The 22,662-nt window shown below is 49.4% G+C and overlaps 6 protein-coding genes across 6 annotated transcripts; 2 read left to right on the top strand and 4 right to left on the bottom strand.

Annotated features, from left to right (window-relative positions):
* Nucleotides 1–177: 177 nt before the first annotated feature.
* LY89DRAFT_692413 (glycosyltransferase family 4 protein) lies at nt 178–2,301 on the bottom strand. Its single transcript, XM_018216534.1, has 4 exons — nt 1,856–2,301; nt 1,674–1,809; nt 643–1,627; nt 178–595 (listed from the first exon to the last, which is right to left on the bottom strand). Exons 1-4 carry the CDS (start codon nt 2,221–2,223, stop codon nt 348–350), a joined length of 1,737 nt encoding a protein of 578 aa, XP_018060960.1. The 5' UTR covers nt 2,224–2,301; the 3' UTR covers nt 178–347.
* A 375-nt stretch (nt 2,302–2,676) lies between these two features.
* On the top strand, nt 2,677–3,576 carry LY89DRAFT_565026 (uncharacterized protein; the record flags this gene model as incomplete). Its single annotated transcript, XM_018208528.1, has 2 exons — nt 2,677–3,157; nt 3,215–3,576. Coding segments are annotated over 2 exons (843 nt in total), but the record flags the coding sequence as incomplete, so codon positions are not given.
* A 9,304-nt stretch (nt 3,577–12,880) lies between these two features.
* Nucleotides 12,881–16,713, top strand: LY89DRAFT_602986 (kinase-like protein; the record flags this gene model as incomplete). The annotated part of the gene is made up of 2 exons (XM_018210276.1): nt 12,881–13,050; nt 13,230–16,713. The coding sequence occupies 2 exons, from the start codon at nt 12,881–12,883 to the stop codon at nt 16,711–16,713; spliced, it is 3,654 nt and encodes a 1,217-aa protein (XP_018060958.1).
* A 789-nt stretch (nt 16,714–17,502) lies between these two features.
* LY89DRAFT_743744 (uncharacterized protein) lies at nt 17,503–17,749 on the bottom strand (the record flags this gene model as incomplete). The annotated part of the gene is made up of 2 exons (XM_018220976.1): nt 17,503–17,565; nt 17,618–17,749. The coding sequence occupies 2 exons, from the start codon at nt 17,747–17,749 to the stop codon at nt 17,503–17,505; spliced, it is 195 nt and encodes a 64-aa protein (XP_018060957.1).
* A 2,261-nt stretch (nt 17,750–20,010) lies between these two features.
* Nucleotides 20,011–21,017, bottom strand: LY89DRAFT_603077 (NAD(P)-binding protein; the record flags this gene model as incomplete). The annotated part of the gene is made up of 2 exons (XM_018210283.1): nt 20,011–20,867; nt 20,915–21,017. 2 exons carry the CDS (start codon nt 21,015–21,017, stop codon nt 20,011–20,013), a joined length of 960 nt encoding a protein of 319 aa, XP_018060956.1.
* A 568-nt stretch (nt 21,018–21,585) lies between these two features.
* On the bottom strand, nt 21,586–22,274 carry LY89DRAFT_603104 (carbonic anhydrase; the record flags this gene model as incomplete). The annotated part of the gene is made up of 3 exons (XM_018210286.1): nt 21,586–21,808; nt 21,874–21,956; nt 22,017–22,274. 3 exons carry the CDS (start codon nt 22,272–22,274, stop codon nt 21,586–21,588), a joined length of 564 nt encoding a protein of 187 aa, XP_018060955.1.
* Nucleotides 22,275–22,662: the final 388 nt, after the last annotated feature.

Below are 22,662 nucleotides of genomic sequence, written 5' to 3'. Positions count from 1 at the left end.
GTAGACATTTTGAATTGTTGAAGTGATGACTGGCCTGGAGTGATATCTGGAGCGAGAAGGCAGCAACCCGAAATACCGTTTTTCAGCCCTAAAAAGCTGTGAACACCTCGATCTAAAATTTGAGTGGGAACCTTCCAGCGTTCGTCGAAATCTTTTAAATCAAAATATACCAATGTACTCTGTTTCAAACTTCATATCAATACTTCATGTCCCACGTTCACATGAATCCGAGTTCCTACTCACAAAAGGGCCCGGTACACAACATGGATAAGTCAAATAGCATTCACTCTATCACTCTATACAACTAAATGGGTATATGTCAATAACTGATATAAAGATCATCGTACTCAAGCAGTCTTGAGATGGCCCTCTTTCCCTCCTCCTCCTCCTCCTCCCTTCTCGACACTTTTCCTCTGTATCCGCAATGCTACCAACTTCTCCATCTGTGCAATCCAATCTTTGGCGAACTCCTCTTCTGTGAAACGCTTTGCTGATTGGCGAGCCCGTTTCCGCATTGCCAATTTGGCTTCAGCGGGGAGGGAGAGGGCTGATTCAAAACCTTGGGCAAATTCGGCGGAGGTTGTTGCATGGAAGCCTGGGAATATGTTAGTCTCAATGAGGAAAAGAAATACAGAGACATACCTGTTGGTTCACCATCGATTTTGGTGACAATGTCCCTCTTTGGTCCACCACTATCATGGACAACGCTGATCAAACCAGCTGCTTGATACTCGACAACTCCGATACCGAAATGCTCGTTCCACATCCCATTCACACCCACGCTCGCTTTTCTCAACCAGTCCAAGATCTCGGGCCACGAAGCATCAAGATGGAACTCGACGCTTTCCTTAATTTTCAGCTCATTGGCTTGAAGGCGGAGCTCGTATACCCTCTTACTGTCTCCATCGTCCCGAACTGATCCTACCAAAACAAGTTTCGCGCCTTTGGTGGCAGGCGTACTTGTGGCCATGAATTCCGCAAATGCATTCAGAATGAGCTGATGATTCTTCTCTGGTCGAAATTGGGCAATGTATAGCAACACATTTTCTCTCCTGCTTTCGCTAGCTTCCGAAACTTCGACTTCTTTCTCCAATTCTTCAACTGCGACGGGAGGGTATACAGCAACTGGTCTCGGCTTACTGAATTCTCTCCTCCATTCACTCCAGAGAGAAGTGATATGTTCCAGGGTCCAGGTCGAGTTTGCCATCACTATATCGATAGATCCTCCTGCGAAAGAATACATTTTGGCAAACAATTCCCAGTAGAGCTTCTTCCCGATTCCTGCAGCACCCTGTCCTTTCCCAGCATTGACTCCTTGGAATCCCACATCAGATTCGGGATCGAGAGAAGATAGCATGTCCGTGGAAATAGTGGGGTAGTGGACATATGCACCTGTAGGGACATCTTGGAAGAGAAGCTTGCTCAATGCAAGGGAGAATGCATAGCCCATCGTATCGACGAAAATATCTGGGGTAAGAAGACCGAAGGCATCCCAAGCCATAATCAAGGAGCCAATTGATTGACCAAGCAGGGTGAAGTGATTCCATGTTGAAGCCAAGACCCAGTGTCGAGTTGTTAGGTAGAGGAAAGTGACTGTAGGCGGATGAAGAGCGATATTGAAGCGGTTCTGCTGTAGTTAGCACACAGTCTGCCAATGAAAGGATGAATCCAACCTTCACTCTCGCCAATATAGCAGCTTTATCCACATCATGATCACCAGTGTAAACCACACATTTGGCTTTCGGCCACCTCTTCTGCGTAGCTCGTATCGCAGCCCAAAGGACACGTTCCCCACCACCACCCGCATTGCTATGTCCATCAGCTGCTATTCTTCGATTGCGGATGATATACTTACCAAAAAGGATGAAGGAAACCTACAATCCCATCCCATTCGCTTTCTCCCTTCTCCCCATTTCCGACGCTTCCAACTGTATACGCATCCACATTCTCCCACTCATCACTGTCCCTCCTCCCCTCCTTCTGCTTTTCCCATTCTGCTTCGTCTTTCTCGGTCATTTCCAGGATCTGCGCTTTCCGACCCGCGGTTTTGTTCCTCAAATAAAAGCCTACCGTCCTTCCAAGCCAATAAACCAGCCTCGGACCCAGGAGTATCGTAGCCATAGGTAGGCAACCCACGGTCATAACCAGAATGATCGCTCTCCATTTCGTAAGGCCGAAGGTTATCGCTTCAGAGCCGTCGAGAGCTCTGCATGTCTCCGCCATCCTTGTGTTGTGTTGGTGTTGTGAAGAAGAGAGAAGGGAGCAAAGGCCAAGTAAGGCAAGGCTGCGAAAGGCCAAGAAATCCGGATTCCTTGGACTCGATATGCGCGACTGTGTCACTTTTGGGCGCGGCTCCGAGACGCCGACATTTCGCCAAGTGGAGCAAGCTAATCTACGATACGAAGTATCGCCTGATAAACAAAACCTCACGATCAAGCTCAAGCTCGACCTCACTATGTGGCCAAGGGCTTCTCGAAAGGTGCCAGCTTTCGATTCGGGGGTTTGGCCTAAGAACCACTTCTGGGCTCTCGTGGCTGTGTTCACATTGTCCTACTTCTACGACGTCGAAGTCACTGGAACATTGGTAGATATATCTGTCCCTCGAAAGGAAGCATGGCCCTTCCTCGTCTCTCCTCGACGAGACCCTTCTTTACACATTCAATTGCACCGCAGATTCGAACCCAGAGAGCCGTCCCCAGTCGACCATTACGCTCTAATTCGCAACGACAATTCGTAACGGAAGCTATAAATGCGTCCCATACCGCCCTGCAATCGGTACACGACCTCAGCGGACTCCCTTGGGCCTTGTCCCTTCCTCTATTCGCACTCGTACTACGAACTACGTTCATACTTCCTTTATCTATCTACCAACGCCGCGCTGCACAACGACAAGTTCAGCTCGAGCCATTGATTCAAGCATGGCGCTTCACACTCCAGAAACAGGCTATGAAGCAATACGGACATCTAGGACCACAGGTTGCGGAACAAGCTCTCATTTCCAGCTTAAGGAAGAAGAGACGGGAGATATACAGAAGATACAGGTGTGGGATATGGAAGGGTTTCTTGGGCTTGGCGCAATTGCCCGTCTTTTTGACTATCATGGAAGCTCTAAGGAATATGAGTGGTTCGAGTCAAGGCTGGATTGGCATGATGTTTGGTACCAATGGACCTGTGAAGGAAGCAGGTATTGAGGATACAGCGGCATTCTTGACAGGAGATGGATTGGTTGCAGAGGCTATACGGATACCTGTCGAGTCCAGCTTTGCCAATGAAGGAATGCTGTGGTTTCCGGATCTCTTGGTAGCGGATCCTCAACTTGTCCTACCGTTCATTCTATCTGGAACTATACTGCTGAACGTTTTCGGTGGCGGTATCAAGGGGCAAGACTTGGCGCTGCCAAAATGGCAAGTAAGGTTGAAGAGGAACATGGGTTTGGTAGCTCTTTGTATTGGGCCAATAATGATTCATGTTCCAAGCGCTTTGGTATTATATTGGCTCAGTAGCAGTGGCTTTGCTTTCTTGCAGGCTTCGATATTGGAGAGGGTGATGCCGATCAAGTCTGCCCCGAAGCCTTGCACCAACGCGAAACCTTGGAGGACAGGGCTGGGACTCCCGAGTGAGGGATTGAAGCCTTGAGGAAAGATGCTTTTGTACAAGTAGGATACAGCATGAGGGATTCTGTGTTTAAGGCGGGATCCGGCTTTCAATAGCAGAGAAGGGAGAATTGCCCACTCGTCTCCAGGACTGGAAATGAGTCATAATATCTGGCTTCGGACCAGACATTCACTCTCATTCTACTCGTAAACATAGATTATCTGAGAACAGCTCTTCAGATGAAAGTCGTGTTCACGTTGATAGCACCATGTAAGAATAGAGTATGCAGATAGCAATAACAGAAATATGCACCTCATTCATTCACTTTCTCTAGTCTGAATTTCGAAGCTGAGATATTGATATTGATTTCCGCAATGTAAACATACCAATTCCGATTCTCGCTACCCACCCTACTCAACATATAGATCCAAAAAAGCAGATTTTACACCACAACCACGAGCAGCGTGCCACTTAGGTCAGTGGTTCAGGTCACCGTGGGTTAAGAGCTTGGAAATGGGAAAACTAACGCCTGGCCCGCATACGAACGAACGATCGATACGCCACTCTCGCGATCAAAACTGCAATCGACACCGAGCAAGTTTTTCAAGGTCTACCCCCATTTCTAAGGGTTAGATTGGATTTTTTTTGGAACTTTAGTCGAGTGTTGAGAAACAATTCTTTTGCGCTTTTAGGGGTTTGTTTACTTGCTAAGCGAGAATGTTTTGAGTTCACCTTCTGTTTCGGTTCATTCAGTAACATCAGACATTTGAGAAGAGCTTCCCCCTTTATCTCATCTCATGAGCTTGTTCTTAGTGCAGCGTCCGAAGATCAGATTTCATCGACTTTCGTTGCTCGAGACCAAGCTAGCTAAGATGAGAAGAGATGAAAATGAAGTGTAAAGCGAGCTTTTCAAGATAGTTCTCATAACTTTTATAGCCCTGAAATCAATCCTTGGTCTCATTAAGCAAGGGTCGAGAGTGTGTTTCATCCACGCCATGAGAGGGACGGCTTGAACTCAGAATCACATCAAACCAAATGAACCCCAATCAAAAATCGGACGTTACGGGGCTCTTCGAGCCGCAAAATTCACACGAGGGTAGCATTATCGAAGCTATTATTTACTTCCGCATCGCTTTTAATGGGTCTCAGATCATGGTTCATCAAAGTGTCAGACTTGGAGCTGCAACGACTGTACACCAGATCAATAGCTAACCACTTCAACAGGAAACGTTCGGATATAAAGTAAATGAGAGGTTCATGAGATAAAGGACTTCATTTTCATAACAAATATGGCTTAGATAAAGGCCAGAAGTAATATATCCTGAAGATGAAGCTGTGAAGTATATTCTGCTGACAACAGGCATGCGAACAGCGCAAACGCTCGACGATGCTCTTTGGCAGGTGAAGTAAGAGCAGAAAATGAAAGATGGAAATGTAGGACAACAGTTGCTGACTGCTCTCTAAACCTTGCTAGATGGATGCTCAATGAAGGGAATCACTTGAGCCCTTTCGCTGAGAAGCAAGCGGCTGATCAACAGGAGGACTTTCCATATCACGTGCCCAACCACTTACTACTGTTCCTCTTGCCTGCTATTCATCCATGAACTGACAAGCCGTCGTAACTTGGAAGCAATTATCAAGAACGCCTTCTCCAATTCTCACCTCATCCCAACGAATCAAAAATTTCACATGTTCCTTCTCTCCAACCTCCTCGACCATCGCGTCAGCCGTCCCTGTATCTTCAACGGCATCAATGGCATCAACAACATTACCGTTCCTGCTTCAATCAGGCACCACACCCTCCCGTCAGCTTACCTCCAACCCGACCGAGTACAACGTCTATCTGTCCCGAGCGGTGAAGGAGGGAACGGGACACATATTGGCGGCACAATTGGGCTATACCTAGGTATCGACATGAAATATTCGGCATGGATGTCCGTGGCACGGCGTCGGTAAAGGTCTGGTCTGGCCTGGTGAAGGATTCGGCTTGCATGAATGAGTTGAGTAGTTGAGAGATAAGATGCCGAGGATGATTGGGGCCGTGCCTGTGTAGCGGGAAATGGTGAGATAGGGATAAGAAAGGAAGGAACGGTGCCGAGAGAGGGGAGGGGGCGAGACGCGTCTATGCATCGCACCACAGGTCGCTCTCGCTCAGCCCTTTTCGTCTATCGGCCTCTTCCGTATCAATCAATCAATCACGGTATTGAGGCAAATAAGACAGCCGGCACAGCCAGCTCGGGAGCTTGGACCGCATGTTCATGAGCTGAGGAGGTGTCGCATAACACGTTACGAAAATTCCCTCTGTTTTACCATGACATGAATATGGCTCTCGTCGGCTTAAGCAGAATGGTTTCCTGTGTCTCATCACTTCTCATTCTGAAAGGAAAGATAGGGGTAGGTAGGGTGAGTGAGAGCAGGTGATGATTTTATCCCTGACTCACGCTCGTACCGCGCGTTTTTGATTGTGGCGGCTTACCCCGGATTTTCGAGTCGTTAGGGAGGGGTCTGATTGGGTGTGATTGTGATGTGGCTTGCGAGGAGGGGTGCGACTAGGCAAGGGGGATGAGGGCTTCCGAAGCACAATCTGAGATCGGTGCTGAATGTATTCAGTGATATATTGGTGCTGAGTATGATGCACGACAGCTGACGACGCGAGATTTTGAAGGGAGCAGCGATAGTGAGGAAGCGGGATGAGAATGACAGCGACTTCAAAGAATAGAGTATACGAGATGGGTTCGAAAGATGGTAGTTTGGGAAATGTTCGGTTGGCAGCCTTGAAAGGCGGATGATTCCCCGGATGGTTGGGGTGGTGTTGTGAACATTGGAAGTGGCTTGCGAGTTCATCTATTTCCATTTACGTGAATCATAATAGCAGATCGTAATCAGCTTCTTCAAATCGTCCTGTCTCCGGAGCGTTCTCCGAATCTGCTTTCCACATGGTGATCTTTCCTCGTTGAATTGTGAAGATGAATTCAATGTCTGAGACAGAGCAACACTTCAGCTCGTGATGTTTCTCCACCAGAGCCGTTAGTGCTGCAGAAACCCTTCCCCGGATTTCTTATCCCAAACCACATATCCAAACGTAGATGGTGGCTTGACTCGAACAAGTATTGGAGTTTCATTTTCAGCCTGTTTGGGTTCTGGCGTAAGCCTCCTTCACATGCGTTCCTACTTTTCCCGATTCAGAGTCTGGGAATGTTGGATAGCTTGGCTAAGGAGGCTCAGCTGAGTGAGGATGGGACGAGATGGTGGGAATTGGCCTTGATTATTACGAGGTGAGAAACATGAGCGTTTCAACGTGATCAAGAATTGGATTGAAGAGATGGTGGTATTGGATAACCCTAGGAGGCTACAGAGAGGTGTTTGAAAGGTGCAAATCGTGATGCGAAACAATGCTGTTATGTAGTAACCCTTCTAGGGCTATTGAAGAAGATACGAAACAAACAGGTGAGACAAGTTGGAACTCTAATACATTGCCCAGTACATACTTGGACATTGGCACCCATCTCGCAAGCCCATAAAGATGTGCTCTGTCTTCATGAGTCTTCATGACGGTAGTTGAGACTTCAACCTCGAGGATCGCGATCAAATGATCCCAACCTCCCATGCAACTTTATCTCTGTCTGACAGAAGCACAACATCTCAGCAAGATAAGGGGTCCAACGCGCATCCCTTTCAAGATGGACCAGAGACATCATGATATCATCTCATGTTGTCGAGACCTTGCTTCATTCATCCGGTGATCCCGTGTCTAAAATCAGAAATCTTCATATTCAAAAGAGGGTTGCGATGCAATTCTCAACATCAGCTTTGGAGATGGTGTCCTGTCTTACATGCCAATCAAATGATGCGCTCGCTTCGTGCCTAAATGGATGAAAAGCAGGGGAGATGGAAAAGGAGTCTTGAACCCCATTATCTAATCTAGAGGTCACACACACAAACTTTCATGTGAAATGTCTCAGAAGGTTGAGGACGTAATCATATCCTTGTAGACTTGAACCAAAGAAGGTGTGTGGCTGCGGGGATTATTAACAAAGATTGAATTCAATAACATCTTGCGAATACGACAGGCAAACTCGAATTCAAATCATGGAATGAAGAACAGGAAGAGGGTGTGCTTCGAAAGGAAATTCAAGGGGAAACAGCAGACTTTTCCGCGGTGGCGGAAGACCGTTTCCATCCTTCACTGCAGACTCGCTCTTGCCATCGGTATCATAAAATTCCTACCTACTTGCCTCGTTTCGAGACACGCATCCCCCTGTGAGATGTTGTTTTAAGAAATACCCGCAGGCTAGTCAGCTCATGTCGGGAAAAGAGGGAAAAAAGGTATGTTGTGCATTTCAGTTTTTCCATGTCCGCTGCTGCTGGCATGCTGTTACGGATCACCTGGATCACACTGATCTGGATCACCTGGTTATAGATCACGTGAGCACTTGGGTAGCCTCCACGTGATCCTCCCTGGGAACGGATCGGGCTTAGAGCTTAAGCATGTTTCACTCTGGCGTATATAAGCTCTGGCTCTCCCACTCCCTTCTTCCTTCCTTACCTTTAGATTCTAAGAGATAGCCGAATCGATTCTTCGTCTACGTACTGAGCTTCCCACCGTGCTGTCACACATGCTGCTCGAGCGCCGGATAGTGCTCCGACTCCTGTCAGTGGCGATGTGACGCTGCGCTGAAAATAAGCTGCACGTACCATGCAAGTAGCGGATCGTCCCGCCCTCTCTCTCCAGACGAGAGCATCAAGGAGGCCAAAGGAAGAGAAGGAAGTTCATGTCCGCACTAGGATGAAGGTACATGATCTCCATCTCACAACTGGCGTGGTTTGCAACTTTGCATCCTATCAAGAAATCCCCAGAAGGACCAAAGTGCAGGAACCTATAATGGTCCTCATCACCGTGCATCTCAGGATTTCAGGTTGCCACGTTGAAGCCTATCGCCTCATCCAATTCCCTCACAAACCTTTTCAACGTTCCGCTCGCAGGCAGCTTTGAGACTCCTGCAGTCCTCATACCGCGTCTATGTAAGGTTATGCCGTGCGTGCGCGAATGTGGGCTGGTGCATGCTGGGTGATTCAAAACCCCCGGTGGCCTGTCCTCCAGTAACCACCCTCTGATGTGAAAATTTTGCTTGCCTAACCCTACCCGCATGTTGAGTGACCCTATCGTGACTTGGGATCTTTATCGTGTTGCGTTCGCGAGCGTACGCGGGTGTGGAAGTCCGTGAGCGAGGCAGCGTGAGTAAGGGAGGGGACAATCTGGACCGACGGGAGATGCACCGTGTTTGGGGGGCATTGGAGGACTTGGGAGAAATGCAGTGATGCCTTGTTTGGTGATTGGAGCGATGTGGCATCGTGAGGTCCTTTGCTTTGTATCTGGTTGATGAAGAGGGAAAATCTGCACGCGATGAAAGGTCGCGACAGAGGAACGAAACTTTTGGATTGGTTGATGTGGGAAAAGAACTTCGCATCGGCTTGTCGACGTGGAACAGAATGAGGAAAATGATACGTCGTGTGGGGAGCAGCATGAACTGCTTGTATGGATGAATTGAAGTGGGAATCTATTTGGTTCACGATATGGTTTACGTGAGGGGGGGATATGGTCTCATTATTATCTCTGTCACTTTTGGGGGGCTTTGAGGGGGAGCATGTCCGCCGTCCGTTGCTTTCTTCTTGATATGAATGTGAGAACGTGTCAGGGATGTGATGCTGAGGTGGCTTGTGCAAGGTACGGAACTTTATGGAGACAGGCAAGCAAAGGGGAGATATGACGATGGATGAACGAGGGACCCGGACCTCATGTTGACCTCTGATGAAGGGATCCTGATATCGCGGGTAACGGGTTTGAGATTGTAAGGATGTAGACTTCAGACTGTTTCTTATTTTCAGAGGAACTTCTCATCATGATAAACCTCATTCGACCCCTCCATGTGAATCGCATACAGACACTACAGGGATGTCCAGAGAAACCTGGGGAAGTATTTCTGGCTCAGGTATCACAATGCAAGTCCTGATATTACCCTCGACTGTTGAACTCCGTCGATCGATCTCATAACCCTTTTCTCTCTTCAATCCCCCCACTAGTCAGTTCCAATGGCATCGAACTTTAAATGTCCCTCAAGAAGGAAAAAGATATCTCGTGCCGAAGGAACCGATGTGGCTGAATGCACCCATATGCAGCATCTGCAGAGGGCCAGATGAAGTCCGCACTGCATGAGCAGATTTTGGTAAGGTGGACGTGGGCTGTGGAGAGTCTGGGCAAGGGGAGAAAGCGGATCCAAAGATATATTGACTGGAGAAGGAGATTGGGGATAGCAGAACGGGATCCCTGAATTGGGCAATGCGACACAAAGGAGCAGGATTGCAGGACAGCATGCAGGTAGGAGGTTCAGAGATGGAGATACTTTATGCTCTGGACCAGGGCATGCAGAAATATATGAGAGGACATCAAGGCTTCTCCGCATCTTCAATTCTCCCCAACCGGGTCATGGACCGCGGTCTCACGACAGGATTGAGGATCAGTGAGGGGAAACAGTGACTGACTGAGTCGGATGTTGTTGTCTGGAGATTGCACTCCGGATTGCTGTGGTGGAGAGAAGTGTCTGGGAGAATGAGGGGCTATTTTCCAGTAGAAAGCAGAACACGCCCAGCGCAAGCCAGTCCTCTCAAACCAGCCCGATTTGAGACTTCCAGGCGCAGAAAAGTTGCAGCAAAAATAATGCGGAGTCATGCCCGGTCAACTTTTTTTGGTCGCAGCGTACAGCGGCTGTCCATCAATTTGATTCGCCGTGGCCCTTGCCATGCCCGTCGGAGGGGTCACTGAAAGCTATCTGGTGATCGAGGGTTAGTGAGAACACAACCAGTGGCCGTCGAAAAGGCCGTCGTGAATCGTGATCAGGACAGCAATAGCAATAGTGCCGTGGCATGGGCATGCATCGTTGTATCTTGCTTGTACTTGCAAGACTCGTTGTGCTCCTCCATGACTCTCAGTCATAAACCCCGCGATCAGCACACCTCCTTTTCTTCGATCGGTCCCCTCTGACCATCTTCCCATTCTTCCCTAACCCTCCTCGAGGACTGTCTTCACCATCATAACCCTACCTCTCACTTGGGAGTCAAATCAAGTCCCAGTCGAAGTGACAATCCCATGCTCCAAAATTCTCCTACTGGGAATTTGCAAGTACCCAGGTTCGCCCGACATCCAGCCATTCATGAAGTTCCTCATCCTCCCCTACAACTACTCACGTCCACTTGCATCATCTTGCCTCTGCTTTCTCCGTGCCGCCGTCTGATGCGGTAAATCTCCCTTCCCTTCCCTTCCCTTCCCTTCCCTTGCCCTCGCTCGTCGTCCCTTTGCCAAGCCGCTTCTTTGGTCGTTGATCCCAAGAGTGTGGTGTTGAGGGTTGAACGCCCCCGCAAACCGGCGAGAATTATTTTGGGGAAGATCAGCACTTGCTGGGCCGTTGCGATTGGTGAATGCGGGCGAACTGTTGAAAAAAGAAGAGAGTCTGTCAACAGTAAGTAACAGACCAGCACTATTGAAGGACGCCAACAACGCCACCAACTCCGATTGTATCTGTCTGCAGTGGCATCTTGCTGCATTCATTGCAGCGTGAGGCTATCCGCAGCGGGCGAACAAAGTTAAGGGTCGATCAGCTCTCAGCATTAGCATCAGCACCAGCATCGACATCGTCACCTCTCCTGATAGATCCGGGGTGCAGCGGCAACCATTACACCATCATACTTTTTCTGATCCCTTGCAGGCATCCATCCCAGCAGGGCTGGTTGCATGCGTGTTGTGGTGTTGCCGCGGGAATTGGGACAAGTACAGTCGTATCCTTCGGAGAGTTGTCCTCGATTCAGATCATTCGATGCGTTGTTGTTGATGATTGTTGCTTCTCGAGCCTAACATCAACAGCAGCAGCAAGCCATACTCGGAGTTTGAGTTAAGAACTCTTTTTGAGTTTGTGGCGGCTATCAATTATCAATTACAGTTTCCTCCCGGGCCCGAGTCTCCACATCTAAGAAACTGGCGTGTTTTCGGGATTAGTCGAGTCGAGCACTCTCGCACTGTTGACCAGCTAGTCGAGATCTGACGATATTTGACGAGCCAGCAAGCAAGCAAGACTCGACTCACTTTACTTGCCTTAACTTTACTTCACTTCACTCTATTTTCGAAATCCTCTTTGGCCTAGCTTGGCCTGATCTGTTCCTCCAACGCCTTGTCTCGGCGCTTGATCTCTTTGGACCCAACATCCATCAGACAAAGTATTCGCCTCTCTCGTTTATTCACTGCCCCCTACCAGACGGTGGTCTTTTTCCAAAATTCAATCATCATCCCGAGAGACGCGCAGGGCAACGAACGCACTTTCCACCCTGCGGCCCTGGTCGACGACGACAACGGTCTGATTATTCTGCTTGCCCCCTCGCTCGCAACAATCCGAGATCCTCCTACAGTACGGACAGTACGAGTGCTCTAATCCCAATAATCCTGAACCCATCCCCATCCCCTTCCAATCCAATCCAATCCCAATCCCAATCCCTCCTCCATCGAATCCTCGCAATCAACCGCAACCGCGCCTTCGATTACTCGATTGCGCTAGGGACCGAATTGACAGCGCCCGAACCTTTCTCGCCTTTCTCGCCTCCCCGACCCCAGCGATTGCACACCACCATCTTACAGGCTCGACCAGGGGCTCAAGGTTCAGCCAGGGATTCTTGGCCCACCCAGACTGGATCCCAGCAGCCCACCGTATCACCAACATCCGAGAGAACCCCCAAGGCTCGCCGTGCAGTAAAGTGAAAGTGCAGTGCAGTGCTCAAGGCTCAAGACGGGCGGGCAGGGCTTTAGACGGATTCGCCAGACCAGGGCAAAGAGGGTCTGGTTTGGTTAAGAAGGGCCAAGGCCAAAGGCCAAGCCCCCAAGTCAAAGCAAAGCGACAGCCTCCCCTCCAAAACTCCCCAGCACAATTCTTTCTGCCCTCCATTCGTCGCAGCCGGGCGGAACACACTAAACTAAACCCACCTCAACTCACACCTCACCTCACCTCTCACCTCTCACCACCACCACACTCGACCAATTCCCATCCTCTGGACTTCAACAATAAAGACCGTCACCACCACATTCACGCCCACCACAGACCAACACACTCTCCCAAATATCTGCGCGCATCCATCTGCCCATCACCAAGGCCACCGTCTTGATCAATCAAATGTCTATTGTTTGCTGACCAGCTGCAACCCGTCTGCTTCGGGTCTTTAAGTACGCCAAACATGATCTCGACAAGTGATGGATTCCTCAACAACGAAGACCGTCCACAGCACGCCCTCGGCCTCGTCGAGCCCAGGACTCTTCTCTCCCACCCTCGCCCCAATTCGCACACATCTTCCTCCGCTATCAGATGGGACTCCGCACTCGAGTCCGTACTTGCACCCGCTGCAGATGCATAAAGTTCGAGAGTGAGTCGCTTCTTTGATCTTCGATCCAACCCGCCAGCCTTTGTCCCCTCCTGCACTCATTGTATCATACTGTCTGCCGCTGAAATGTGTCTCGAAATCTTTTCCTTGCTCTCGTTGCCGTCCAAAACCCCCATTCTTCCATCATAACGTCATACTCGATACTGACATGTGCAAATCAGAACCCACAAGGCCCAAGTCGAACAAGATTTCATCACCGGCCGAAAGCTCATAAACCAATACGAGATCATCAACGAGATTGGCAGAGGCGTCCATGGCAAGGTCAAGCTGGCACGTAGTCTGGAAACCGGGGACTATGTGGCCATCAAGATTATCCAACGCTTCTCCAAGAAGCGCAAGCTTGGTCGAGTCACCGTGTCACCAGAAGACAAGACAAAGAGAGAAATTGCTATCTTGAAGAAGATCAGACACGCGAACGTGGTCGGCCTGCTGGAAGTCATCGATGACCCCGAGTTGAAGAAGATCTACATGGTGTTGGAACATGTTGAGCTTGGAGAGATTGTATGGCGCAAGAAGGGCGACAAGCAGATTTGTTACTACGAGCGTCGAAGAATCGAGCGGGAACAGAATGGAGAGAAGGAGACAGGCGATGACGAGAAATATTTCAAAATGCTGGAACGACGCCGACTTCGGAAGGAAGCCCAGAAAGCCAAGGTTTCCTCTCTACAACTGGGACAAGTTGACCATTGGAGCTTAGAGCATGGTGAAGAAGAGGATGAAGTAGAAGGTGCAACGCTGTCACGGCAAAACACTCATGATTCTACACAGAACCTCTCGAGATCTTACAGATCTGCATTCCGCTCAAATCCAGGTTCTCGAGGACCTTCTCGACCACCTTCTCAAGCACCTTCTCGGACCAGCTCTCGCGCGCATACACCTCTCCCTACTGAGTTCGATATTCCCGCCATCGATAGCGACAATGAAGATGAAACCCCGGGGCCGCTTCCTTCTCTTGGCTCCCAACACGGCTCATCTTCTGCTCTAGAAGGCACATATTATGGATCCTATCCCGATGACCCTCCTTACCGTGGCCGTTCCCCAAGCATGGCTGACAGTATCATTTCCCACATGTCTTCTGTAGATGGTGTGATTCATGATGCATTCGAGGACGACTTCTCCTATGTTCCATGCTTCACCATCGAACAAGCGAGGTCAGCCTTCCGTGACACCGTTCTAGGTCTCGAGTATCTCCACTACGAAGGCATCGTTCATCGTGACATCAAGCCTGCCAACCTTCTCTGGACCAGAGATCATCGTGTCAAAATTTCCGACTTCGGTGTTTCCTACTTTGGACGACCAATCAGAGACGGCGAGACGGAAGAGAACATCTCTGAAGCTGATGCCACCGATTTCGATGATGATCTTGAGCTGGCCAAGACAGTTGGAACCCCAGCTTTCTTCGCTCCTGAACTTTGCTACACGGATCTCGACAAAGAACAGCCCAAGATCACGGAACAAATCGATGTCTGGTCATTGGGCATCACTCTATATTGTCTCGTTTTTGCTCGCATCCCCTTCCTCGCTGACGATGAATACCAACTGTTCCGCGCAATCGCGAAAGAAGATGTATACATCCCTAGAAGACGCCTCAAGGCCGTTGACCCGAACTGTACCACACCACAGACAAACCCTATAAAACGTACTGGTCCATCGACTGGTCCATATAGAGAGGAAGGAGAACTCGCGTTCGAGGATATTGACGATGAGTTATATGATCTGCTTCGAAGAATGCTGATCAAAGACCCCACGGAACGAATGAAGCTGCGAGAGGTCAAGCGCCATCCGTGGGTCGTCCGCGGTATTGACAACATTATTGGATGGCTGGACGACACAGATCCATCGAGGAAGACAGCAGGCAGAAGGATCCAAGTCGACAAGAACGAGTTGGAGCGTGCCGTTGTCCCTATTACCTTCTTGGAGCGTGCTCGTTCGGCTGTCAAGAAGGCTGTTGGGAAGGTGATTGGTGCCACGAGAAGTGATACGAGAAGCGAGGGGTCTCGACGAAGAGCTGTAAGCAATGCTACAAGCTCAGGAACGGATACCCAACACCATTCTCCTCTAACCCCCATTCTACGAGATAGCAGACGAGCAAGCCTTCGGGGAGACGAGTCCTATTTCGCAAGCCTCGCCGACCTTCATGATCATCATCGAGAACCCACTGAGCACCCACTCGCCCAAAGTCAAACAGCAAGTCCCAACCTTTCTGTCCATGAAGGGGACCCCTTTGCAGTTGACTTTGCTCCGCAATCTCTCTCGGTAGGAGCTACCCCTAAACGTGAACGAGTACCCTCGTCCGCGGCAGATCCTGATACAAGACCAGGTGCGCCGGAACGTACCGTCTCGGCGGCGGCGTCGGTTCAGACTGTCGTACATCGCGGGCATTCCTATTCGCGGTCGATGAGTACAACAGACAATGGCCAACGTTCTCCTCGATCTCCACGCCACTCTCCTGATTTCATGGAGGCTTTATTTGGTGGTCATCTATGGAATGGAAGAGGCAGAGAAGGGATGCCAGACATCGAAGAGTCACCTTCACGAGCTCGATCGGTCGACCGAAGTCTTTTCGAGTCGGAGAACAAGCACAGCGAACCAAGTATCGCAATGAGCACTGCCACCGCCCCAGGACTCTTCCAGCATCCTATTCATCTGCATCATCCAAGGCCGTTATCTCGTTCAAATGATGTCAGCCCCACCAATCTCGGGCACGACAAACCACTCGCCTCTCCACTATTCTTCCAACCCTACATGGTCCAAGCTCACTACGCTCAACAGTCCTCTCAATCAACACCAGACGTTCCCCATGTTGCTCTTGCCGCATCGAACCTCGATGATAGACCTGCTACAGCGAGCAAGACCCCTGAAGGCAAGACTCCAGCTCCACGGATCTATGGAGCCAGCACTCCGCAATCCTTCAAAAGAGCCCAAGATGCTTTAGAGAGAAGGAGAAGGCTAGAAGACCATGCTGAGAAGATGCGACAACAACTCACACAAGAAGCTCTTCAGCGGAATCAAACACCGGTAGAGTGTCCACCCTCGCCAGATGATGAGATTTTTATGAGACAAGAAGATGCAGCCAGACGTGCGAGGTCGTACAGTTCAGTCAACTCGAACAGTATGGCATCTCAAATCACGTCTCCGTCTGACATCACATCTCCAGTTTCTTCAGACAATCTTGGTTCTACGGATCAATTCTACCCTTCGGTTCCCTCGCTACCTGCTCTTATCTCGGGTGCTTCTTCAGTCTCGGCCGATACCGAGGGTGAAATGCTTCAACGTCCTGGCTCAGTTCGACCTCCTGACCATGGTATCACTACATACAGCACGCCAGAGACTCTTACTCCACCGTCGCTCTCGAAGCAGACCTCACTTGAGACCGACACCCCTCATGTGACTACTGCTGAAGACGCTATTCTTCTCTCGCCTGATGAAGACGATGACGGATACAATGGTGATGGGGACACCACTTTCACGGCCGAGGACGAGGATTCTGATAGCGATGAAGGTCTCACTATGTCGAGGCGGAAACCCAAACCCAAGTCCCCGACAACCGATGTTAAGGCTGAACTGAAGACGCATGAGAGGAGGGGTACAAATGCTAGTGTTGGTAGCACCGAGACTGCCAAGAAGGTGGTCATGGAGGGCTGAATGAAACTTTACTTCCGTTCGTCGACTTTTTATCAGTATACGGCTTTAACGTTCCAGCAAGGAAACACTACCTGGGCTACATGATTTGATGGGAGAATGGGTTGATGAAACGGATGGATGCCGGCTGGCAACTATGGCGCTTAAGGACGAATTGAAATGAATCAGGAGGACAGGAAGGAAGGAAATGGGTGGCGGAACTGTGCCAGTGTCGGGATAGGGCGGATTATCTTTTCTCAATCAATAAAGCAAACAAGCGAGGCGTTGTAGGTATGGACTGGAATCACAAATAGCAAATTTTCGAGTCTTTTTCTCGGACCATGGTGGGAAGCAAAGGAGGCATAATTGTAGCATAGTTTTAACGGGATCTTGAGCATTGAGAGCGAGAGGATGGCAATGGAATGAAACAAAAGATGGGAGGTTTCTTGTTCCTATAGCAGAGGAGAGAAGAGGGCAGACAGAGATTTTGAGGGCAATTATAAGATTACTTCTCAATTGTGTTTTGTTGAATTGATTGAATGTGATAACTTGGAGCAGGGGGTGATCCCAAGAGAAACAAAGTGAGAATGAAGCCAGGGCCTGAGATTTTTAGAATATTGTACATTAAATCCAGCACAGCTCATTCGTAAAACTTACGTTGTCTTCGCAGTTCGTATCCTAAGAAGTGGCATTATACTTCGCGCCAAACTCATTAACAACCCACCGACAAAAGTCTTCCCACTCCCTTTTCCACTCCTGCATATGACCAGCCTTAACACCAGACCCATTCTCACCAGCCACAATATCAAACAACTACTCATTATCGTCTTGATCGAGGAAATTCGAATACCTCGCCGAGTTCTGCGCCCTACGGCCCTTTTAGGACATTAGTCAAGTTTCTCAGGACACAAGTCAAGTCAACACTCACCAACCCCGCGAAACCAACATTATCAAACGCCTGAACAGCCTCAAAATAATCATAACTCAACCGCGCATCATTCTGCCCCTCGATCGCCGGATCGTCATTCGAAAGCGTCGTCGCCACCCCATGCGCTATCATCGCCTGCTGCAGCACGCCGCCGTTCACAGCGCCTCGTTCGAGATCAGACACACCTCAACCGCAATGTCCTTTTTGCTTGTATAGTACACGTCCATCAGGTACAGTACGGGTGCTTGGACAGCGCGAAACCGTGGCCGATGCGCCGCGTGCCGAACATCTCGGCGTGGAACAGGTTGTCGTCCGTTGAGTTGCCGTCTCCGAGCGTCTCGCGCGCGTGGGAAGAAGTATGGGATCGTGAGGCCCCTGTTTGGCGGTCTGGCGCTGGAACCAGATTAGTTCGGGGGCAAGGTCAGAGAGGGACCGTCCGAGATCTTCTTGTGAGACGAGATCGTAGCCTGAGAGGAGCTCGGAGTATTTCGCCTTCTTTACCAGGGCATTCTGCATATCGGAGATTATACCCGCTCTTGCTTTGCCGCCGGATACAGTCCAGATGATGCGAGCGCCACAGAAGTTCTTGCCTGCTGGGCTGGCTTTGGATTTAGCTAGCTCTTCGACAAAGAGCTCGTACCAGTAATCCGAGTCTGGGTCTAAGGAAATGTCTCCTGTCTGCACGATGCCGTTGTTTCCTCTGTTTCGGATCTCGACCCATTGGATGTTGTCTGCTGCCAGGAGACCGAAGAGGTCATGGAGGAATTGGCGCACGACGGGTTCGTGTGTGTATGCTGAGCCGACGGTGCCGAATATTCCTTGGAATTAACGCCAGATTGCGTCAACGCCTAGTTCTTCTTCGTCTGCGTCTTCGACGCCGAGGGTGAGCTTGGTTTACAAGTAGGCGAGAAAGGCAGTTCGACCTCCAGAGAAAGCGTCTGCTGCTGCTGCGACGAAGACAGGGGTATTCGGGACGTATCACGTGGTCCATATGCTGCCTGCTACAGAAGTGATGGTGGCATTTGTATGGGCAAGGTTGATCTATGTCAAGTTTCTGTTTCCGTCGTTGGAAAGGTCTGTGGCGGCAGACATGACCGTTCCAGGGATGTTGAGGATAGTGGGGAAGACGATTCCAAGTGGTAACATGGCAGTGAGATGGGCGTGGAGGAGGGAATCTTTAGGCATTGCTTTGACGACTTTGAAGAGGTCGGTGGTGCCGATTAGTGGTCTGGCGATGGCGAAGTTTTCGCCCATGATGCTCTCACTAGTGTAGTTGCCGTAACCGGCGGCGTGTTCCCAGACGCTCCATTGCTCTGATTTCGGTGACGATTTTATCTGCGAGGATGGCTGTCTTTGAAAGGGATTGTCTGAAGACGTAGTCTGCTGATGTTAGACAGGACATAGAAGACTGATACAAAGAACGTACCATTCCTCTCCTTCTTTTCATAGGCGATCAATCGTGCTTGATCAGCTTGGTGCTTCAGGACGGAAGTATCGTTGGGATATGGAACACCATTGCTATCAACAGCTGCGAGAACAGGAGCGAGGAACGAGCTGGTGCTCAACAACAATAAAAGATATTGGGATAGCGTGTTGCTATCGAGGAAAGGAGTGGATGATGCTACAAAGAGGATACAGACTTGAGAAGGGAGTAGACCTACATCATATAAGCCTTCGATACAGAGACCTATAGCTGCACCTGGTCGTCTCTCTGTTCCACTGAGAATCACTTGCAGTTCTCATAATGCAAGGAAAGTTTGATTTAGCCTCGATAATCTCCAGGAAGACGACTTGCAAGTGATACAACTGAGATGGAACTACCTTGAATCGTTCGGGAAGGGCCGCCGGAGGCTTTGTGGAACAATAAAAGCAAGGGAAAGTAATTTCCTAACAATTAGCAGTGTGGCTGCTGTGACCCAGTGCTTGAGACTGGCTTGAGGTTTCTCGGCTGGCTCTGCATTCGTCGTACGAAATTGAGACTTACAGAGAGTCGGGAGTCTAGAACCATTGATTCGTACTGAAGGAGTAATGAATGCCAGAAAGACTGAGAGACAATATAGCTCTCAAGGAGCGTTTAGGGTGGAATCGGAATGGATGCAATAACAGCTTGCACTGGCAACCGTTGAGGTCTTGAATAATGGGCGAAGTCGATAACAACAAGTAAACCAATGGCGGATTTGAGCTGTTTTTGGTCTGTCCCATTGTCTTTGACGACCCTGCCGAATGTTTTGCCGCGCCAAAATATGCAGTTGGCATGATACAGCTCATTACCCGAGATACTACTCGACATGCAGGCCACCACATCTTCTCAATCAAACAGCTCAGTACGGGTTGAAATAACGAGAACGGAGATGCTTGTACATAGCCCAAATCAGTCCAATCTCCGTTGCTCACTACGGGAGAGCCGTTGGAGCTGCGTACCCCTCAAGCTCTTTCTCTGTCCATTCCCACAGCTTGCTAGCAAGGGCCATATCCTGGCTCTTCCAGCTTCCACCACCACTCATGGCCACAGGAGTATAGTATTCGCCATTTGTGATGTCCTCTCTGTTCGCTGTGCCTGCCCAAAGCTGATTCTTTGCGCCCGACTCAATAGTCTCAAGTAGCTGCTTCGAGAAATTGAACGAGCTCATCCATCCACTGAGCATACTTCGATACAACTCTGTATTCACAGCTCCAGGATGAACGGACACACACAAGATCTTGGGATACCGTCTCGCGAGCTCCCTGGCAAATAGTATGTTGGCAAGCTTCGACTGTGCATATCGGACCATTGTTGGTGTCCACGACATCTCCGTCTTCAACTTGTCAAAGCATATTCCGGTGAACAGGGCAGCTGCATGTCCAATTGAGCTCAAGCAGATAACTCTGACGTCCGACCCTGGCTCTTCAGCGGTTCTCGAGAGCGTAGGAAGTAGCAGCTTTGTCAGAAGAGCATGTCCAACGTGATTTGTGCCAAATTGAATCTCGTAGCCATCTTTCGTGAGTCCTGCAGGTGTAGCCATAATTCCAGCGTTGAGATAGAGCATGTCTAATCTCTGCTCCTTGCTTGTGAAATCCCTCACAGCAGATTCCACGCTCTTCAGATCCGTGAGGTCGCATTGTATGAAAGATATCGGCGCGTTGGGGACGATTGACTGTATATCCTTGATCGCAGCCTCGGATTTGTTTTGGTTTCGTACGAGAAGGTATATTCGTTTTGGATTGTGCTTGGAGAGACGAAGGATGGTTTCCTTTCCGAGGCCAGCATTGCCTGTAGGATGGTGAGCTTGATGTTCGCAGACAGCATGTTCGACATACCTCCAGTGACAACTATTATCTTGCCATTGAGATCCGGGATCTCAGTATCTGGGTCGTAGCGCAGTCCACGACCCAGAGGTTTATCCAAAAGCCCGTACAGCATCTCAAGGTTCCGTCAAGCTGGTCTGCTGTGCGATGATAGTGCAAATGAATTGAGCTCTCGGACTTGATGTCCACGTCTTTCATGGAGGCTTCTGGCTTGCGTGGGCAGACATGTTGAAGGTGACATGCTCCAGGCCGAGGCTGAGGTCAGTGTGCATTAGCGTGTGGCATGTTTGTCACAGTCAAACCATCGCATGTTGAGGACGTGTGAGGATGTTTGGTCATCTTCTCTGGTCGAGCTGGCCAAATTATATCCGAAGATGCTCTCAATGTTGCTTTCATTTCGCTCGGCTCAAGGTTCAAGACCCGTGAATTCGCTGGTTGTTGGCTTCATGCTGTCAGCACAGGGCTTTGGCGAGTGCCTCACTGAGCCCCTTTCCAATACGCGAAGGGTTCTTGAGCTTAACAGCTTCCTTGATAGTGTGTTCTTCAGAGATCACAGCTGCAACATGATCTGAAGAGATAATCTGCTACTGAAGTAACACATCTCTTTTTCTGGGTGTCTAAACAGGCAACTCTCGACTGCTGTTTTTCTAGCTCAGACGTATTCTTACAGTTTATCCCTCCCTCTACTGTTCCTCCACCAATCTGTAGCCAACATTCCTCTCCTTGTCATAAACAAAGGCGTGTAGCTTCAATCCTTCCTCTTCCATGGCCCTTCTCACACTCGGCTGTCTCTTCAACCAATCTACTTCAGCCAGAACATATACCTCCTCCAGTTTTCGATGTCGACATTCGTAATTAAGTGACGAATCGGATTTCGAGAGATGACTCTCGTTGAGCTCATGTAGTCTTGTTACATTCCTTTTCGACTTATTAGTTTATGCAGGCAGATACTGTAACAAGCGGCAGAATACTTATGCCAACCTCCCAATGCACTTCCATCTCCCTTGTCTATCAGAGCACAATCATAATGTCCACAGACTATTATATGTTTGACCTGTATCACATCAGCTGCTGCTTTAACTACATAGATCAGAAGAATAGGTAACTACCACACCTTAAGCAAATCCAAACACCACTCAATGGCGCTCTCACTGCTCAGATCCCCATTACTGATGATATTGCCAAGATTCCTATGCACGAAAATTTCTTCCCTCGGCACATCCAACACATCTGTTTCCTCCACCGAACTATCACTGCACCCAACCCACAAAATCTGCTCCTTTCCCTCGATTTTAGATGGCTGGATGAAATCCCCTTCCAGTGGAACAGTACGATACTGCTTCTTAACCAGGGATAAGAAATCAAACGTCATCTTGGCAATCGAACGAAAAATACCAAGAAAACAAAAAACTAGGACTTTCGGCGCCTTCGCAAGAACAGATATACATTTCCTCTAGTTAATCATTACCCCATCCGCTCCTCCTTCCAGCCCTGGTCCCAGCGAAGTCGCTGCACCAAAAACTCTAATCGTCAAAAATCCCATCATCTCCTAAGCCACATCGATCAGAATCACACCACTTTCTCTCACTCGCCCATCCAAGATCCCAGGAAGTCACACCACAAACCCGCAATATCAATCCGCCGAAACCTTGGGGAAGCAGGGATTCGCGGCACCGAGGTGGATTGGGTGGGGTGGGAAACGGATTTTCGTCTCGATCTCGGATGGAAGCGGAGGCTGAGAACGTGGCTTCCATGATGGT

The sequence above is a fragment of the Mollisia scopiformis genome (assembly GCF_001500285.1).
Source record: "Mollisia scopiformis unplaced genomic scaffold LY89scaffold_42, whole genome shotgun sequence".
Lineage (NCBI taxonomy): Eukaryota > Fungi > Ascomycota > Leotiomycetes > Helotiales > Mollisiaceae > Mollisia > Mollisia scopiformis.
This window is presented reverse-complemented; position numbering and strand designations above follow the sequence as displayed.

Bases quoted from the DNA above. Each gene is read 5' to 3' on its own strand.
- LY89DRAFT_692413 (XM_018216534.1), bottom strand. From the start codon at position 2,223: ATGGCGGAGACATGCAGAGCTCTCGACGGCTCTGAAGCGATAACCTTC. The intron at 1,810-1,855 runs GTAAGTATATCA...TGATGGACATAG, and splicing joins GGTTTCCTTCATCCTTTTTG to CAATGCGGGTGGTGGTGGGG. The intron at 596-642 runs GTATGTCTCTGT...ACATATTCCCAG, and splicing joins AATCGATGGTGAACCAACAG to GCTTCCATGCAACAACCTCC.